Below are 18,543 nucleotides of genomic sequence, written 5' to 3'. Positions count from 1 at the left end.
TACTTTGAAATCTCCTAAAAACTGTCAGGGTGTGGTTCATACTCCCCAGCAACACGACAACATGGGAGTCCCACTCTATTTTTCGCTTAAGTGTGAGCTAGGATAAAACCTTGCGTCTCAAATTCTTTTTCTTGCTTTTACTCTCTATTTTTCTTTGTGATTATATGGCGAATCTTAACAAAAACAAATCCAGTTGATGAGGGATTCCCTTACTCTTTTATGTTAAGAGCAAATCAATTAATGGATGAAATTATGTCAAATGTTTTCTAGGCCACCAATCTTTTCGAAACCTACGAAAACAAATCTCTTCGTGCAAACGGCACTTTTCATGATCTTGAGTTGCAGTAGCAGTAAGCAAGAGTGAATATACCAGCAGACCATTCGCCAAGAAACAGAAAATAAAAAACATCGTGCCATTTAGCGATGACATAAAATCCGTCATTAGAAAAGACTGTTTGTAAACATCCTATCATGATCAAGCTAATAACTATCATTAGTTGGAGTTGCGACCTCCCCGCGGCGGCCCGCGATGGGCCATAGGGTGGATAAGAGGCTAATGAATTGCTAAGTCTAAACCTAGGACTTAATTCGGGCTCTCCCAAGTCCATACCAACTCGCGACTTAAGATTTAAGTTATTAACATATAAATCAATTTGATCTAATGTCAAGAGTATGGCAACATTTCACGAAGGTGGAAAGAAAGCCCAGTGAACGTGAAGGATGTAAGTGCAACCATTGTGGTCATCTCTTTGTTTGTTCCAACAGAAGCGGAACAACTCATCTAAATCACCATATTTCTTATAGCGGCTGTCCCAAATATAAACCATGTCCAAGCGAGTCGGAGAAACTCGGTGGCCTTGGAAAAGTGGAATAAGAGGATTATCTCTACTTGAAACCTCTGAGAGTTGAACAAAATCAGAGTAACTTCACCGAGCAGGTATATTCCATAGCAATAGATTCTGATAAACATCTCCATGTCCAATGTGAAAGGATATAAAGAACCTGCATTCAGGGGAATTCTCCATTGATTTATTTTCTCTTTAGTATGAAACTCATGTTGATTAGACGTGTCAACATTCTGTTTTGCATTTAATTAACTTTCGTGCATCCTATATATCGTCTTTAAATCAACTTGAGAATTGAAGCAAGGTAGACAGGGAGACCACGATTCTTGCACAATCATGAGTAAGATATAGATTTAGCATTTTAAGCTAGTAGGGATCCCATATATTGATTTCAGTAGTAAACTTTATGACAAATCGAAAGATTGCTAATTACATGAATGGAACCTGATGGTATTTATCTGCCAGAACATGCCGACCAAAGTTCTTGTACTATGTCTACTTCCTTGTGCTGTGTTGAAGATCGTTCAGAGCAGCCACCCACATCACCCCCCACCCCCCCACCCCCGCCCCCTAATACTTGATGAATCTCTTTCTTTTCCCTTCCTTATGTTCAATTCAATTGGAGGATATTGTCAATTGAATCCTATTAAATAGATCTTCTTTGTCTCTTTTGTTGGCATACTTTTTGGATGTTTGAATGGCTTTCTTGATATCTACAGGTGAATCATGACCATATCGAAGCATAGTTAGCACAACTGAGAGATGAGAATACTAGGCTCTAAAGAGAAAGAGATGCAGCTGCAGGTGGAAAAAGGCAACCCTTGAGCAGTTGATAGTGACTATGGTAGCCGAAACCAAGAAATGTTTTCCCAAACCCTGGAATCTTCCACGATGATCACACAAAAATGTTTTCAAAAACGTTTTCGAAAGCGCACACTTTATGGCAACCCGGGGTCTTCCAGGATGAACACACAAAAACATTTTCGAAAACAAGAAGTGTCGGGCTTAAGTCCTCTAAAGGTTGTCCCAAATGAAGTTGCCAAGCTGTCATGACACCCTCTCAAAGGGAAACATTTAAGTATTTAACCTCGAGGTGGTTTATTGATTACCAAGTGAGTGTGGACGGTCCCTCTCGCAAGGTGGCGCTCACACTTAGCTCGAATTCTCCCAAACCCAACCAATTGGAACTTTGGTTGACTCAATTAAGCATAATGATTCTTGTTCTTTCTTTAGGAGTGGCCATTAACCTATTTGTGGCCGTTCAAAAGCCAAGTGAAACTCAGGAGATCATTCCACTTCCACAAACCAGAAATTCGGGTCGTTTGGTTACTCTAAATTCTATTGAACGCTCTTGCCACGACCCTCCCAGAGGTGAATCACCATGGAAAAGCTAACGGACTACTAAACGGTAATGAAGGTTCCTCTTACAAGCCAATCACTCTCGTTTAGCGCTGACTTTCCCAAACCTTATCAATCGCAAATTAGCACTCGATTTAATATGCAATTTTGTTACCTTGTGCAGTCGTCACTAATCAGTTATGGATTGATTAGATACGCAAGTAAAATGTGAGAGTGTATTTTATTTTTATGAACCAGAGATTTATGGACATAGGGACTTAATTACGGCCCTTTCGGTAGCTTTTTTCTTTATTTCGAAAATGTTTTGCATGCAGTTTTTGTCAATTTTTATCATATGCCACTAATGCATGAATGGTGATCATGTGGGTGTGCAAACAATGAAATAACACCCAATAATCAAAGCCATAAAATAGATTGCAAAACAAAAATTAAAGAACCTACTTAGCAAAAAAAAAAAGCATATCATGATCCGTCACCACAAGATTTTGCAAATTATGACTTTGAGAAATATGTAGACAAATTCATGAATGTCGTGCATGGTTATGCATGAGTTAATAACTAACTAGCATTCAATCTATGCTATTTTTTTTAAAAAAAAATTTCTTCATTTAATCAACATACATAATTTAAGAAAATAAACTAGTGAATCCTAGAATAGAGTAACTTAATTAAATTACGGCAAAAGTACACCACAAGTGCCATAACTTGTGTACGGCGATCACTTTGGTGCCATAACTTTTTTTCGGATCACTTTGATGCCAAGTCGAAGGAAAAGAGATCACTTTAGTGTCAATTTGGCCGAAAATCCGACGTAGCATTTTTTATTAATTTTTGACGCCGACGTGGCTCGCCGGAGGCTGAGTCAGTGTGTACAGTCAGCATTTTTTATTTTAAATAATTTTTTCAGCGTGTACAGTCAGCAATTTTAATTTTAAATATTTTTTTTCCTTTTTTTTTTCTTCTTTCCTTTTTCTTTTCTTTTCTTTTTTTTCTTTTCTCCCCTCACCGGCCGGTTGCCGGTGGCCGGCCGGCCACCGGCGAAGCCCGGGAAGGGCTGGGCGAGGGCGGCCTTGCTCATGACTGGCGAGGGGCAGTCGACCCTCGCCGGCGACAGGCGAGGCCGCCCCTCGCCGGCCCAGGTGAGGGCTGCCCTCGCTCGATGCCGGCGAGGGTCGCTCTCTCCAGATCCGGCGAGGGCGACCCTCGCCGGTGTCAGGCGAGGGTCGCCCACGCCCGACTCAGGCGAGGGCGACCCTCGCCGGCGTCGGGCGAGGGTCACCCTCGCCGCGTCGGGCGACCCTCGCCGGCGTCGGGCGAGGAAGCCCTCGCTGGGCTGGCGAGGTCGCCCTCGCCCGAGTCGGGCGTGGGCGACCCTTGCGACCCCGGCGAGGGCGACCCTCACCGGCGTCGGGCGAGGCCGGCCTCGCCCTCGCCGGCGAGGGTCGGCCGCCCCTCGCCGGCCATGGGCAAGGCCGCCCTCGTCCAGCCCTTCCCGGGCTTTGCCGGTGGCCGGCCGGCGAGGGGAGAAAAGAAAAAAAAGAAAAGAAAAGAAAAAGGAAAGAAGAAAAAAAAAAGGAAAAAAATATTTAAAATTAAAAATGCTGACTGTACACGCTGAAAAAAATTATTTAAAATAAAAAATGCTGACTGTACACGCTGACTCAGCCTCCGGCGAGCCACGTCGGCGTCAAAAATTAATAAAAAATGCCACGTCGGATTTCCGGCCAATTTGGCACTAAAGTGATCTCTTTTCCTCCGACTTGGCACCAAAGTGATCCGAAAAAAAGTTATGGCACCAAAGTAATCGCCGTACACAAGTTATGGCACTTGTGGTGTACTTTTGCCATTAAATTACTAAGTGATATGCAGGAATGACTTAGTTATATGACATGATGAGTTCTAAATTATACGTTACGGAATTAGTTCTAAATCTTATCTATGTGAGGTATCAACTAAAATGAATCTTAAATGACGTGTGACTCACTAAATGGTATGTAATATGCAATATGAACTTTACGAAACTAATCCTCATAATTGATGCAATCTATTTGAGATCCTCTAATTCATTTTTTGTTCTTTTTTCTTTTATCAATTAACAAAAGACAAATGACCCTAAAGGTCTACAAATTAAGGTGTATCAATTCCTGATCATGCTTGAATTAAATTAGCGTGGATAGCCTAAGTTATTACATGATTAATGAAAATGCAATCTAAGTTCTAGATGGAAGATGACATATTTTAAGTGTACCTATGCAATCCTAAGTTAATTAGCATGTATGAATGACATAAAGACAATAATGAATTAATTCTATAATGCAAACTATACGAAATGCTATTTTTTATTTTTTAGTGAAAACATCGAATTTAAGCCTAAGGACTCTACATGTGACCTAATGAACTTACCACCAAAATTATTATATGACTATCAATTAAATGATGCGATACCAATTTTTCACATTTTTATTTTATCCTATGGAATGTGGATAATACATGTAATGCTGTTAATAACTAAAATTATCTATATGATTTTCTAAATGACATATATTTCGTGATATGAGACTAATTAACCCTAAGTCTACATGCAATCTAAATGAAACCTAAATGACATTTTTATTTGATTTTTATATTCAATGAAAACCATGCATTATTCTAAATCTAAGATTAACATGCATTGCCCTAAACATGGAAGCCCTAAAATATGAATTATGAATGTGGCCTAACATCTGAACATGTGTATGATGTGCAATATGAACACGGCGATCAAAGAATTTTTACGAGGTTATCAAACATAGTCTTCTTAAAGTTCACCGTTAAAATCCAAAGACATACTATTTCAATACGTGCAAAATTTATTCAATCAATCACACGTAGAAAACATACATTAAAATCATGAATAATGCATGAGATGATATTAAGAACCCGAATAGGGGTTTCTGGGTATACATACCAATTTTAGGATATCCTTATGAGCTGAGCCACTGGCTAATAATAGGTCAAGACCTTGCCTAGGGGGAATCTTGGTCGCCCTGTCATCAAGCGTTGTGTCATGACCATGGTAGTATATTAAGCAATGGATTGGTCAATGGAATAATCCATTGGAGTGGTTTTTGATAGAGATTAATTAATAAACTTGACCATTGATTGGATATGTATATCATATTTTAAATTTGGATTATGAGTTTCCGGTATTGCTTTATATATATATATATATATATATATATATATATATATATATATATATATATATATATATATATATATATGCATAGTTGTTGTATATTCCACTCACTGAGCTGTTATTACTCATCCCATTCATCTTACATGTTTTTCAAGTTCCTCGATTAACAGCGAGTAAAATGAGAGCTCTATCGACGGGACTTTTGAGAGTACGATTTCATGTTTGAGCTTAGCCAAATATTTTGTTTCAAAGCCGATATTTGTTGGGTTAGATGAGGTGTAAGTTGTACATTCTTTTTATGGATGATAAAAATTCCGATTTTGTAACCAACCTTCTAATATATATATATATATATATATATATAGACAGAGGTACATATATTTAGCTCATTTTGATCCCTCAATTTAACTTATGAGGTTAATATGGGATAGCAATAGCTTCAAATAACATAAGGAAATTGGGAGGAAAAAATTATAAACAAGAGGAAGCAAACGGGGCCCACCCGCCACCAATGTCGTCATCACCTCCGTCCTCCTCCACCAATCCGCGGCATCACCTCCGCAACGCGTAGCCAACCGCTCTGTCGGAATGCTTCGGCCTCCTCGCGGCCCCGCCGGAGAACGAACAAATCGTCAATCTCCTCCTCCTCGTCTTCTTCCTGTACCGCCTCAGCTTCGTGCTCGACGATGATCCCCATCCCGCCGGAGGTATCACCGACCGGCGCCGGTGAATGTGCCGGTGGTGTTTCCGCCGGCGCTGGTGTCGAGGAGATGTCGCGAATTCAATGAGATTTGTGACAATTACGACGGCGATGGCGACGGCGACGGCGATGGCGACGGCGACGGCGACGGGGGAGATGGAGCGATGTTGCCACCGCACGAGATTGTAGCACGAAGTTTGGCCCGGTCGCAAATGATTGCGTGCTCTGTGCTTGAAGGCGCTGGGAGGACACTCAAAGGGAGGGGATCTGAGGCAAGTTCGTAACGCCATTTTTCGGCGAACAGGTTTTTTTCGTTTGGTGAACGTGTACTAGTGTACCCCTAAGGAAATCGTTGTCATCTTTATGAGATAATTGGGGTTAGTTACTTGCCAATTCAGAGGATCTGTATGATTTTGTTAGTCATTTGAATCGATTCATTCTTTAGTTTATCATCTATATCTATGTGGTTGGATGCTCAGTCGATGCGGTAGAGATATCATATTTATGATTCGGATTGAATTTCAGAACCAGAACAAGAGCTATGTTGGAACTTTTGAATACTTACATGTAGAACATATGATTCAGTCAATTAGTTTCTCTACTTTTCCAGTCCGAGTTGTAACCTGCGCAAATGTCTATTTGGTACAAGTACTTTCAGCTGTTGGGAAGTTGAGATTTCTTTCAGTGATTCGATAAGTTCCTCATGAGAGACTTCGTGCTAATAATGTAAAGTGCATAATAATGTGATAAACTAACTAGAGCTTGAAGACTGGGACTAGAGGTAGAGCGGTCTTCGGGGTGGAATGGTTTGTTCAAGTGACCGGGTAGTGTCACTTTGTGTAACTACGTCAGCATGGTATAGAAGCTGCTCCTACGACTTGTGGCAGATCAAGCCGTTGGAGGCCCCTGTAAGAGCATGTCTCATGTGGTGTTGCTTTATTATTCCAGCTTAGGATGGTACCGATCCTACTTTAAAACATCTAGTTCAGAGCTTGATGGTGTGTCTTCTTGGTATTTGGGGTACTGCTTTGATATAGATCTTGTCAATGCAATTTCAACCGTCATTCTCATGTTATTTTGTTTCTTTGTACCTGTCTAAAAATTGTTATTTCTTTTACATTCTCTATAAGGTGAATTTGTCGAGTTTGATATCTAGGGTATTTCATTGATATAGCTGTTTGCATTCTTGACATCATGGGGTCAAACTTCTACCATGCTGATTCTAATCAAATTGAATTGTCCTTTCAAATTTTCTTCAATGCTTTCTTTCTTTCTTATTGAATTGGCCGACTTGAAGTGAAACTTGGTGATATTTATTCACATCCAATATCGTTGGGATGTTAAATTTGCATGCGGCACGCTTCACTTTGAATGTAGGAATACTAAAGCAGGTTATTCAGAAAATAGAAAGCGATAGGAGGTGAAATAATTTATCTTTCATTTTAGATTACGTTTGAAGACAATATGATTGTTGATTGGATGCGCCCACGTTCTGTGGACATCTTTTGTACATCATTTATTTCCTTGTTGGTAAGGACACTAACAATTATGTGTTTTCCTCATTATTTTTACAAAGTCAAAATTGTTTTCTTGGGAGGCACCAACAACATGAGTTAATATTTTTCTCTCTGTTTTCCCTTTCTCAACCATTTTGCGGATTTGGCGTTGGCTGTTATGAGGTGATGTCTCAGGCCAAAATACTTCTGCATTGCCTACTTGCATTTATTGCCTATGACGCTTTTTGATCTAGGGTGGCTGGACTACTGCTGCGAGATATGGAGATTGGAGAGTGTAGTTCTGGTGTCGTTTATGTGGACCACTTTCTCCTAGTCATGGTCACAGGCTGGTTTCGGCCCGGAACCGACCTGATCAAATTCGGGCTCGGGCCATTGACCGGGCCCGCGGTTCCAAAATTGTTGGAATCGGAACTGGACCCATAGGCCACGGGCCGATTCCAAATTATTTTTTTAAATAATAATAATAATGAAATTTTTTTAAAAAAAAAATTCATTATTTAATTTTTTTTGTTATAAAACAAATTGAACTCTAATTGCCATGCATTGTAAGTGCATTGATCTCCAATTACAATGCTTGACTTGGGTGTATTGAACTCTAATTACAAGGCTTGGCTTGGGTTTTATAAACAACCCATTTGATGGTCTCTTCATTCCCATTCGATGTGAGACTCTCGGCTTGCCTTGAACATCTTCAATGTGAGACTCTTGGCTTGTCTTCATGTAAATGCCAAGAGTCCCACATTGAATGGGAATGAAGAGACCATCAAAGGGGTTGTTTATAAAACCCAAGCCAAGCCATGAGCATGTGAAGTTGTATGCCTTTTGTGGTTACGATCCTTTGCTAGTTAAGAGCAAAGGGTTCCATTGGACCGCCTAGGACCGGATCGGACCAATGGTTCGGTTCCCGATTCTATGATTTGTCGGTCCGATTCCTAGTTCTAAAATTAAAGGACCGGTCTTACTGGTTCGGTTCCTGATCGGGACCGAGAACCGATCACCCCTACAATTTTCATTTTGATTATAATTTATATTGAATAATTCATTATTTCATATTTTTATAATTCATTATTTTTTTATTTCATAATTTATTTTTTTAATTTTTAAATTACGAATCGGAACCGGAACCGGCCGGTTCCGAACCGTGGCCATGACTACTTTTTCCTATTTGGCAGATGGTTGAACCCATGCAGTTGTCACACTGATTAATGTTGTTTATCAGGAAATTTATGTTGTTTTATTTTCTTTGGCCAAGATTTGTGTTTGAGGAACATGAAAATGTGGAAACGCAATTAATTCCACCCCAAAACCCTGGTGATAGTTTCCATCTATCGAGAATAGGGATTGGATTGTGCGGTTGAATTCTCGGGCCCGACAGATAGAATTTAATTGAAGATTTCATGTTGCACGTGATACTGAATTGATTATTACTAAATTCTAGTGGACGGTCTGCTAATAGGTTCTGGCGGAGGCAAACTCGTCCTAAGCAACACATCGGTACCAAATTAGCATCTTCTTTTAAGGCTTCGAATTCAATGCGGATAGTGCTTTCTCATGTGAATAACAATCAAGATTATGTTTGTCTGATCGACATCTGACCTCACAGAGCGAGGTTGCTCGTGGCTCTGCTACTTTCTGCACAATTTCTCGGTGCGATAGGATGATGAAGATATTTGTCATGTTTTTGGCGATGGTGTTATTATTTTTATTTGGCTTTTGTTCTGTGGTAGCTTGTCCCTTTGATTCCATCTTATCAACATGGTTTTCTGATTTGTGATGCTGGCAACAAGTTGATTTCACTTTTCTTGCTTGTTGTGGAATGAAGTGTGGAATCTTTTTTGTTCGAGGCACAATGGACAAGTAAAGAATACATGTGTAACAATGATACCATGTAACCAATCAAATGAATACCTGTGTAACGATGATACCGTGTAACCAATCAAATGTCTTTGGTCATCGTAATTTCGGACATAGAACGGCAATAGTTGCAATGTGTCAGGAAAGCAAGAACACTTGATTGGTTGGTTGACCATGTTAGTACGCCCTGAAATGTCAACAATGTATGATGTATTTTTCCCGGTGGACAATTGCCTCTACGGTGTTCATGGACTCTGTTTTTCTTTGTGTAGGATGGTGTTTGTTGACCACACTGAGGCAACTTTAATTTCAAGCGATGCTTGAGTAATCCAAATGGACATCATCATGACTAGACGGAAGATTGTTCACCTAAAACATAGCACATCGGCGATGTCCTCGCCCCAGCTGACAATTTTGCTTTGCCTTTTTTACCTCCTTTCGGATATGTAACTGCTGATAGAATTGCGCGTAAATATCTCGTAACTAAAGCATTTTTGAGAAAAGATCATTTGGTAACACAGCTATTTGAAGTTGCTTTTGTGGGTAAATTTGTCCGGTTACATACATGTTGTAGCCATGTGCTTGAGTTCACGTTTTAACTGCTCATATCAAGTGGTAGCTTACTAGTTACTATCATTCTATCTTTAATGGACAACAACTTTTGTGGAAGCTGCTTTCAAATCTTTCATCTAGGATCTGCTGCCAAAATACAGATCACACGTCAAGTTTGTGGATGCACCTCGTTAAGGACCATAAAGGTAGCCGCATGATGTTCATAATTCTGTTTCATTTTTTCAGTGGATTGTACGTCCTTTTGTCATGATGATTGATATCCTTTCCGTACATTTTCATGTTCTCCTATCTCTTTATCTTGACCATAAAGTCTCTCTCTTTCTCACACACAAATCTCACATTCATTTTTAAACTGATTGGGTTTTGTTGTCGATTATGAATAATTTTGTGATTCGATGACTGTTGTTTGCTACTGGGCAATCCACTTAGTTCCATCTTCTTAATGGGAATGAAAATCAAAGTAACTAGTTAAGACGGTGGAGGGGCGGTGGAGTGCGAGAGGGGCAAGGCATGATATTCCATTTACCCGTCGCATACGCATTGACCAATTAGTCATCGTTGTGGCCGGACTCTCTTGATGTGTGTTCTAGGAAGGTTGGTTGTTCTCCTTGATATGTTCACTTTGCATGTGGAGACTCCAAAGCCATACTTTTGGATTGGATTAGTAGTAATGACGCTGACTATGTAAATTCAAGTTGTTTCTTTCAACACATCACAGTGCTCTTTATCGATTGATTGATATTAATGTCCTGAAACTCTCCTAATTCAATAACAATGGCGTATGTATGTTGCCGAATGTGACGCGAGTGTTCGCCACATGCATGTTGAATATTGTCCCTTCTCCTTGAATGTCTCCCTCTTTGTTTCATATATCCATCTCAAGTGTGGGATCTCTAAGACATTGCTGCGACACGGAAGCATTTGTAATTGGTCAGTTTTTTATATGCGGCTTTTCCCCTCCCTACTAGCTGTTCAGCACTGCAGCTTTCCTGATTCACGTGGCGTTCAAGCTTGGAGTCTGCCTAGAACGATGTAAAATTGCGAATTCCTGTTGTTTTGAACACGACTTACGTTGAACGAGGAGTCAAGGTTTCAACGGCAAACCCATGAAGTCAAGACCAGCGAACATGCGTGTCCATACTGAAGTGATTGATGTCTGAGACTTTTTTGGGGTGCTCGTAGGGTCTATGAAAGGCTCTCAAATCCCTACAAGCAGTTTCGCTCTAGAAAAGGGTGTTCTCTGTTCTCATCCATCAAAGGACGTGAAGAATTGGAACGGCGAACGCGGAGTGTAAGCGGAAAGCTGAGAAAATATCTTCGTCATATCAGGGTCGAAGGTAATTCTCAACTACCTAGACAGAGTTCGAACAATTCTAATACAATGAAATAAAGAAAAGGTTACACGGACAGAGAGAGACAGCCCATATTTTTTCGGCCTGATCTGTAGAAGGTCCGATCATTGCATCCATTTTAGCCCATCCCTCATCCTAAGAGAGTATCTTACAAGGCGGTCAATATGGAGAAATCTATACATAAGAAAGTAAAGTTTTGAGATTTAAATGTAGAAGTCGATAGGACTTCATATTAGATGGACAACGAAATTGATCAGGTACACTCTCTCATTACAACTAAGCTAGGGTTATCATCGATGATGATTATACCAGATGAAGTGGCTGAGCCATCTCATTTTCTTTTTAAATCTTTCGAGAGAGAATTACAATTTACTCATCCTATATTTTTAATGATAACAATTTGAATTTTGTCCCAAAAGTCAAGTTGATAAGACAACTATCGAATTATGTTATGTTGAAATAGTCACGTTCATAAACTATTCAAATATTTTCTTTCAATTTTCTTTTAATTTTTTGGCTTACTCGTCTTACTTTCTCGACCTTAGCAAAATTATCACTCCAAATTATTTTGTTGTTGACTTTATTAAGTATGTCTTCACACAAGCAAACATGCATAGATATAAGTGCAAGGAGGAGCAATAAACTCGACTACAACTTCTACGCATTCCAGTTATGGTGCAATGTTCAGTCTAAACCTTACCTATACCATATGAATGATTGAGGTTGATGAGTCAATCACCGTAGCTCCACCAATATCCCAAAAGCCAGAAAATTTCTCTACATGAGTAATAAATGCCCGAGACATAAGTTGGTTGGCGGTTCGCTCCCGATTTGGCTTAGTTTTGTAACTTTATGAAAAACAATGAAACTTCTTTATCAGGCTATCACATTGCTAGTTCTCTACATGTTGTGTTTGAGTTAATTTTATCAAATAGTTTTTAAGATTACGACCTTACATCATTTTATATTAATTTCCAATGCGATTCTTTTCGTATATAAAGTGTTGTCTAATTATTCAAATTATCCTTGTAAATTACATTAGTAGAACAATGCAGAGTCAACAATGTGACAGATTAATGGATTAGAGATAACAAAAGGATGGGATTGCACAAATTGAGAGAGTTAGAAGAGCTGCTTACTTTCCTCGGGTTTCCTTTTATAGATTTTTTTATATTTTGTAATGATTTTTTTGTTGATGGTTTTTGACATATCATAGACATGCCCAGATTGAGCCGGATCAACTCGAGTCGTACCATGACATATAAGGCTTTATAACTGAATAATTGTGCGCAAGCTCGCCTAAAAGAGCTCTTCTGGCCTCTTTGACCTGAGTGGTCTTGGGTGAATACGCAAGCTACCAAGCTCGTAATAAGATTTGTTCTCCCTATACAGGCAATGTTTACAACATGCTGACAAGATAATTGCTAAATTATGACTCGAGTTTGAGCTATTTACGAAACGTGCCTTGCTTGGATAAATGTATCTTTTCTATTGGAGATAATATTGAAGATCGTTCACGAAAGGAAATCCTCTCCTGGTACGTACTGTGGACGTCTTCAGCAAAAGGGGCATATTGGCACTACGGGACAAAAGATGGGCACACATATTCTACAATTTATATATTTTTCTTTTATGGGTAGTTTGTGGGCCCAAGGGTAAAAGAAAAGAAGATCCGAGCATTCACGTTGTGCGGTTGAGGAGTTTGTTCTTTTGTCTTATCCAAGGGCAGAAAGGTCATTGTGAGAGAAAACAACAAAAACAAAGGGTTTGTTTTTTCTCTTCGCTAACCTACAGTCGCCGCGTGGATATATAAGGGAAAAGAACCGTGGGTTTTCTTTTAGCCGTGAAGAGCCACACAGGAAGAAGTTGCAATCGCCGAAGAGAAATCGTACGAAGGAATTCTCCTAACACAGTGATTTGTGCAATGAATTTATTTCGTCCAATTAAATTATTTATTTATAAATATTTTAAATTTGAACTTAAATCTAGGTGTAAAAAACACTCGAGCGATATGAGAGAATTGTAATTCTGATTCTCCGATTATAGTAGATTATTTGTTACTGACTTTCCCCGTAGATGTAAGTACTGATATTCTAATCGAACCACGTAAATCTCTGGTGTCCTTTATCATTCATCGTTTATTTCTCTGGTATTTTCGCATTAACTTAATTTGTAAGATCTTGTCATTTTCACGTTATATTTCTAACAATAACAATTATTTATAATATCGCGTCAGGTCAACGGAATGATAAAATTGAAGGAAAATCAAATTATGGGTATTGATTAGCTAAGGAATGAACCATTAAATATTAATCTCGAGAGATTTAATACAAGGGTGGTATAAGGAACCCAAACCTCCCAAAGAATGTACATTTGTACTTTCCCAAATGGCTGCAAGCACAGTTGCCTACGTCAACAAGGATTTTCCTGTTTCTTGTCCGAACCAAATCCAATTAGTCAATTACCCAAAGGATCAATTCCAATCACAATTGTCCTCTCAAAAGGTGTGCGAGGATGGATTCAGATTTCAAAGTCAAGCGGGGCCACAAACGCCAACCCCACTAAACCAAGTGGGGTCTTTGATTATTGATGGGTTCGTGCGTTGGTCCATCTGACTTTGATCGTGTAAGGGATCCCATCGAAGAGCATTTTCGCCTGAGATAGTTCCTCCTACTATCTGAGGTTGTTGGCCTCGATTTTTTTCCTAATTTCTCTCGTACTTTCCGGCCTCATTTGATTCACCTTGAAATTAAATTAATTGACGAACGAGAATGTTAATAGAATATCTTGGAATATGATTTTGCAGACATGAAAATTGTAATAATATGATTCTTTGTCACGTGAGTAATATTGTAATAGTTAAATCGGTCTCCATATCAGAGAATTGATATGGTATTGAGCATTTAATTTACCATAGTTGACACATAGCTCATTGATTTAAACTTTTAAATGAATGTTGGTCTAACTAAATATATTGACAAGTTTTTTCATGAAAAATAAAAAACGAGGCATCAACACAAGCATCTCTGCCATGAGTGCATGCCAAGACAATAAATATTTTAATTCCCGGTTGCAATTTCTAATATACATATTGTTTTTCATTTTTTTACTGAATAAAGATCTTTCGAAGTGAATTATATGAAATGACAAAATCTTTTCTACAACCTAGTGAGCACTATTTGGGGGTTGATGTGAACCGGGTTAACATGTCACAGATATTATAGATAGGCCTGCCAATAACATCATGATGGACACATACACCGACAGTGGAAGTTGAATTATCATCATCTTTGGCAAGAAAAACAGAACAAGAAAGGAATTATAGGAAGTATGGAAGGTTTGAAATGGTTAATCATGATAAACAGTACTTCTAGTCTAGATGTCCCAGCCTTGCTTACTGCTTGGTGAGAAAATCATGGTGGATGGATCCAGAGGAAAATGTAAGTATGTCTTTTTCCTCATTTATATTTCTTTTTCCTTTTTCTCATTTTTAGCAAACTTACTGGGTGTGTCTGGATTAATTTTTATAATTGTACATTTTACTCTTTTACTTAATGTAAATCTTATGCGGCACGCATATTATAAGCAGTTTCTCTATTTTCTTTTTATCTCAAGCCCTATCACATTGAAAAAAAGAAGAAGAAAGAGTCCGGGAGGGATACCGAGTCAAATGATAGTGGATTGTTTAAATGACATGTTACATTCGATCATCATGCAATATGTCACCCATTAATAATTGTTAGTCAAATAATTTCTTGACTTTGGATATGGTTGAGCCACCGAAAGCTATGTATTATGGAACGGTGAAAAGAAATGAAAGACAAAAGAAAGATGCGAGGAAGTTCTCAATTTGAGCACGCAGCCGCTTTCTTAACAAGTTAGAAATGACGATGCATCTCGATTTTTTTTTTTTTTTGGTAGTCGTATAACATAACTTCAATGGAAGTCAAGTAAACGAAATGACTTTGGCCCAGGAGAAAGGTAAACTAAATGAATTAAATACTCTCGGTTCTAATTCTGCTTTTAGGTTTCAGCGTTAGGGAAAATCCAAACAGTTTAGTTCAGGTGGGATCGACTAGAAGGAAGAACTTGTAACATATCGGAAGTTTCCTCCTTGAAAATTGACTAAATGACATGTTATTCTTGACCTAGATGCAGAAGTTTCTCCATTTAAGCCCAATCCTACGTAACTTTAGTTCGATTTATCCTTTTCTTTTGGTTGACTTAAAAGTAAGCTAAAAGCGTATTGATCCAGAGCAAACTAGCACCACCCTTGATGCTTCCAGTGTATCTTTTCAGCAACTATTCATGACTAGATATGCTGAGATTGTATGGAATTCAACTTGGAGAAGCTAGCATGACTTTCTTAAGCAACACTCTGTGATAGAATAGAAAGGGTCATTCACTGGCCGTCCAGAACCATTGTGCTCGAATCACCAATTGGGGACATTTGTACAAACAGTTTCCTTCTTTTGTGCCCTAACCAACCTGCTTACTCGGGCCAAAATTGGGTTCATAAAACACAGGTTAACAAATAGTTCGAGCTTCAATGTATATTGGTCAAGGATTCTATGCATAGAGGAACAAATTGACGCCCCCATTCGAGATTTGAAGAGACGTTTCTAGGCTGCTTGAGCTTCTTAAATTTTCAAGAAGAATGGCCGTTTGAGATCATGTTCTCCTTCGATTCGAGAAAAAGGCTTTATAGACTTGTTCAATGATGATGTGATCATTAGAATCACTACAATGCGAAACACACTTAGGAGTGAACCTTCTTTTGTGGATCCAAAATGAAGTGAGTTCTGTCGCTTTTTTATATGTCATTAACTTGACCTAGTACAACAAATTGTGAAAATAGTACATTCAGTTCACATAGGTAAGTAATATTCATTACGTATGCATTTTGATTCAATTGATTTAACCATGCATCTTTTCTGTTGATGCCAAAAACGTAGCATTTCTAATGATCTTGGTCTGTGGCTTCCTTAGATAATTCCTAATACCATTTTAATAGACCAAGCAAATTTTAGTATTAAACCCCACTTTGGACACAGAAAAGCAAAACACATGTAAGAATGATTTATAAAATAAATCTTATAAAAGAAAAACCCCAAATCACTTGTCAATCAACCCAATAAGAAAAATTCATTATATTTAATGTATTGTCTTTTCTCGTGTTATTTGTAATCAATATTTTGAAAATCAAAACATTTCTATTAAATATATTGAATAAGTATTCTGAGAGTAGTCATAATCAGTTATACTTCTAAAAATTGAGTATTGAATGTGACTCGCATATTTTTAGAACTACTTATAGTATGAAAAAGTCACTTAGCATATCAATTTTGTACATCAAATTCTTAGAGTCCTTTTTATGGAGCCAAGGTTGCGTCGTATTTCTGTCGTGTTGTATATACTTTTGCAGCGAAATCATATATGGTTGGGCGTTTAATAATACATGTTTTGAACTCACGGGATTTTGAAATGTTTGTACCTAAAGCCAATACCTTCTTTTTTCCTTTCTACAGCTAAAATCGTTGTGGAAGAACTGCGGCGGTGAAGTGTTGGCCATTGCTCGTTTCTCGTATCACTTGGTGTCTAGTCCTTGACATAACCGCGTTGATGTTGCCATCGTAAAAGAAACGTCATCACTTCACTCGTCTTGGTCTCCTCCTCCCCCTGCACTCTGTCCTTCAAAAATCCTGGATCATCTCAACACACTCTCCTCCTTCACTCGATCCCTATATATACTCAATCGACTTGCTAACTCAAATCCACTCCCAACAACACAAAATCTTTCACTACTGATCCAACTCGAATCCCTAGGACACAAAACAACCAGATATGGAGGAGTATCCGACAGGTTTCAGGTTTTATCCAACTGAGGAAGAGCTCATTTCGTTCTACTTGCACAACCAGCTTCACGGCCTTAAACAAGACAGGATTCATCGTGTCATCCCCGTCCTCGACATTTTCGACACTGAGCCATGGAATCTCCCGCGTAATACCCAGTCTCCGTGCATGCATGAATGCCCATTGCCAGTAAACTTTCTTTTCCCTACATTTTCTTTGGTGAATTCGTGTTGCAGAGCTTGCGGGAGAGCTGTGCAGAGAAGACAGGGAGCAGTGGTTCTTCTTCGCACCCATGCAGGAGAGGGAGGCGAGAGGAGGGCGGCTCAGCCGGAGCATGGCCACCGGCTACTGGAAGGCCACTGGGTCTCCCGGTTACGTCTACTCATCTGACAACAAGGTGATCGGCGTGAAGAAGTCCATGGTTTTCTATGTGGGAAAAGGTCCCACAGGAAGGAAGACCCAGTGGAAATTGAACGAGTACAGGACCATTGAACTCTCGCCGACCAATCCCAACTCCACGGGCAGTAATATTTCCATTCCTAAGGTGCACGTTCTTTCTCGATTTCTGGACCTTTATTTCAACCATTTCAAACATAGAAAGGATAAAATTTCTTCGCGTGCGTGACACCTAGATTATCCAATTTTCACTTTGAATAATTACTGTTGTTCTGGTTTTGTGTCGTGTACTTTATTGGTGTTGTGCAATGGCATATTATTGAATTTTTTTTGTCTCTAGTTCATTTTCTACTAGGACTTTCTCATAAACATGCAACAGTGTATTTCATTTTCTTGAAATAATGTACGTACAGTTGAGGCGTGAATTCACATTGTGCCGAGTGTATGTGGTGTCCGGGAGCTCTCGAGCATTTGATCGTCGGCCATTGGAAGCAGTGGCAGGAGAGACAGCAATCCAGGGTGGCGACGGCTCTGCTAGCAGTGGAAGCGGAGGTGGAGGCAGAGGACGCAGAGATGCATCATCGTCAGGAGTAGCAGCAGATAATTCAGGAAGTTCCAACCAATGGGAAATGACAAGCTTGGAAGAACCAATTTGGGATTGGGAGCAACTGGATTGGCTCTAATTTTAGTAGAAGTACCCTGATGATGTAGTTGTCATGGTGTGGTTGCAACATATACATCTACATGTATCCAATCCTTCCGTCATTATATGTATCCATGGATATTTTACATATATAATTATGAGTACGAGGACACTGTGCTTGATTCCTATTTAGTAGGCAAGCCGAACATGATATGCAGCCTAAATGTGTGTAAGTGAATCATTCCTTGTCCATCGAAATTTCGATATTTTACA

General features: G+C 39.1%; 1 protein-coding gene and 1 long non-coding RNA gene across 2 annotated transcripts; both read left to right on the top strand.

Annotated features, from left to right (window-relative positions):
- Positions 1 to 6,203: 6,203 nt before the first annotated feature.
- On the top strand, positions 6,204 to 10,001 carry LOC130138560 (uncharacterized). The gene is made up of 2 exons (XR_008816910.1): positions 6,204 to 6,386; positions 9,726 to 10,001. It is a non-coding gene; the product is annotated as an uncharacterized LOC130138560 (long non-coding RNA).
- A 7,221-nt stretch (positions 10,002 to 17,222) lies between these two features.
- LOC115677804 (NAC domain-containing protein 90-like) lies at positions 17,223 to 18,310 on the top strand. The gene is made up of 3 exons (XM_030601023.2): positions 17,223 to 17,379; positions 17,468 to 17,775; positions 18,041 to 18,310. Exons 1-3 carry the CDS (start codon positions 17,223 to 17,225, stop codon positions 18,308 to 18,310), a joined length of 735 nt encoding a protein of 244 aa, XP_030456883.1.
- The last annotated feature ends 233 nt before the right edge of the window (positions 18,311 to 18,543 follow it).

The sequence above is a fragment of the Syzygium oleosum genome, unplaced genomic scaffold, assembly GCF_021117445.2.
Source record: "Syzygium oleosum isolate NSW1041296 unplaced genomic scaffold, Sole_v2.1 Sole_v2.07, whole genome shotgun sequence".
Classification (NCBI taxonomy): domain Eukaryota; kingdom Viridiplantae; phylum Streptophyta; class Magnoliopsida; order Myrtales; family Myrtaceae; genus Syzygium; species Syzygium oleosum.
This window is presented reverse-complemented; position numbering and strand designations above follow the sequence as displayed.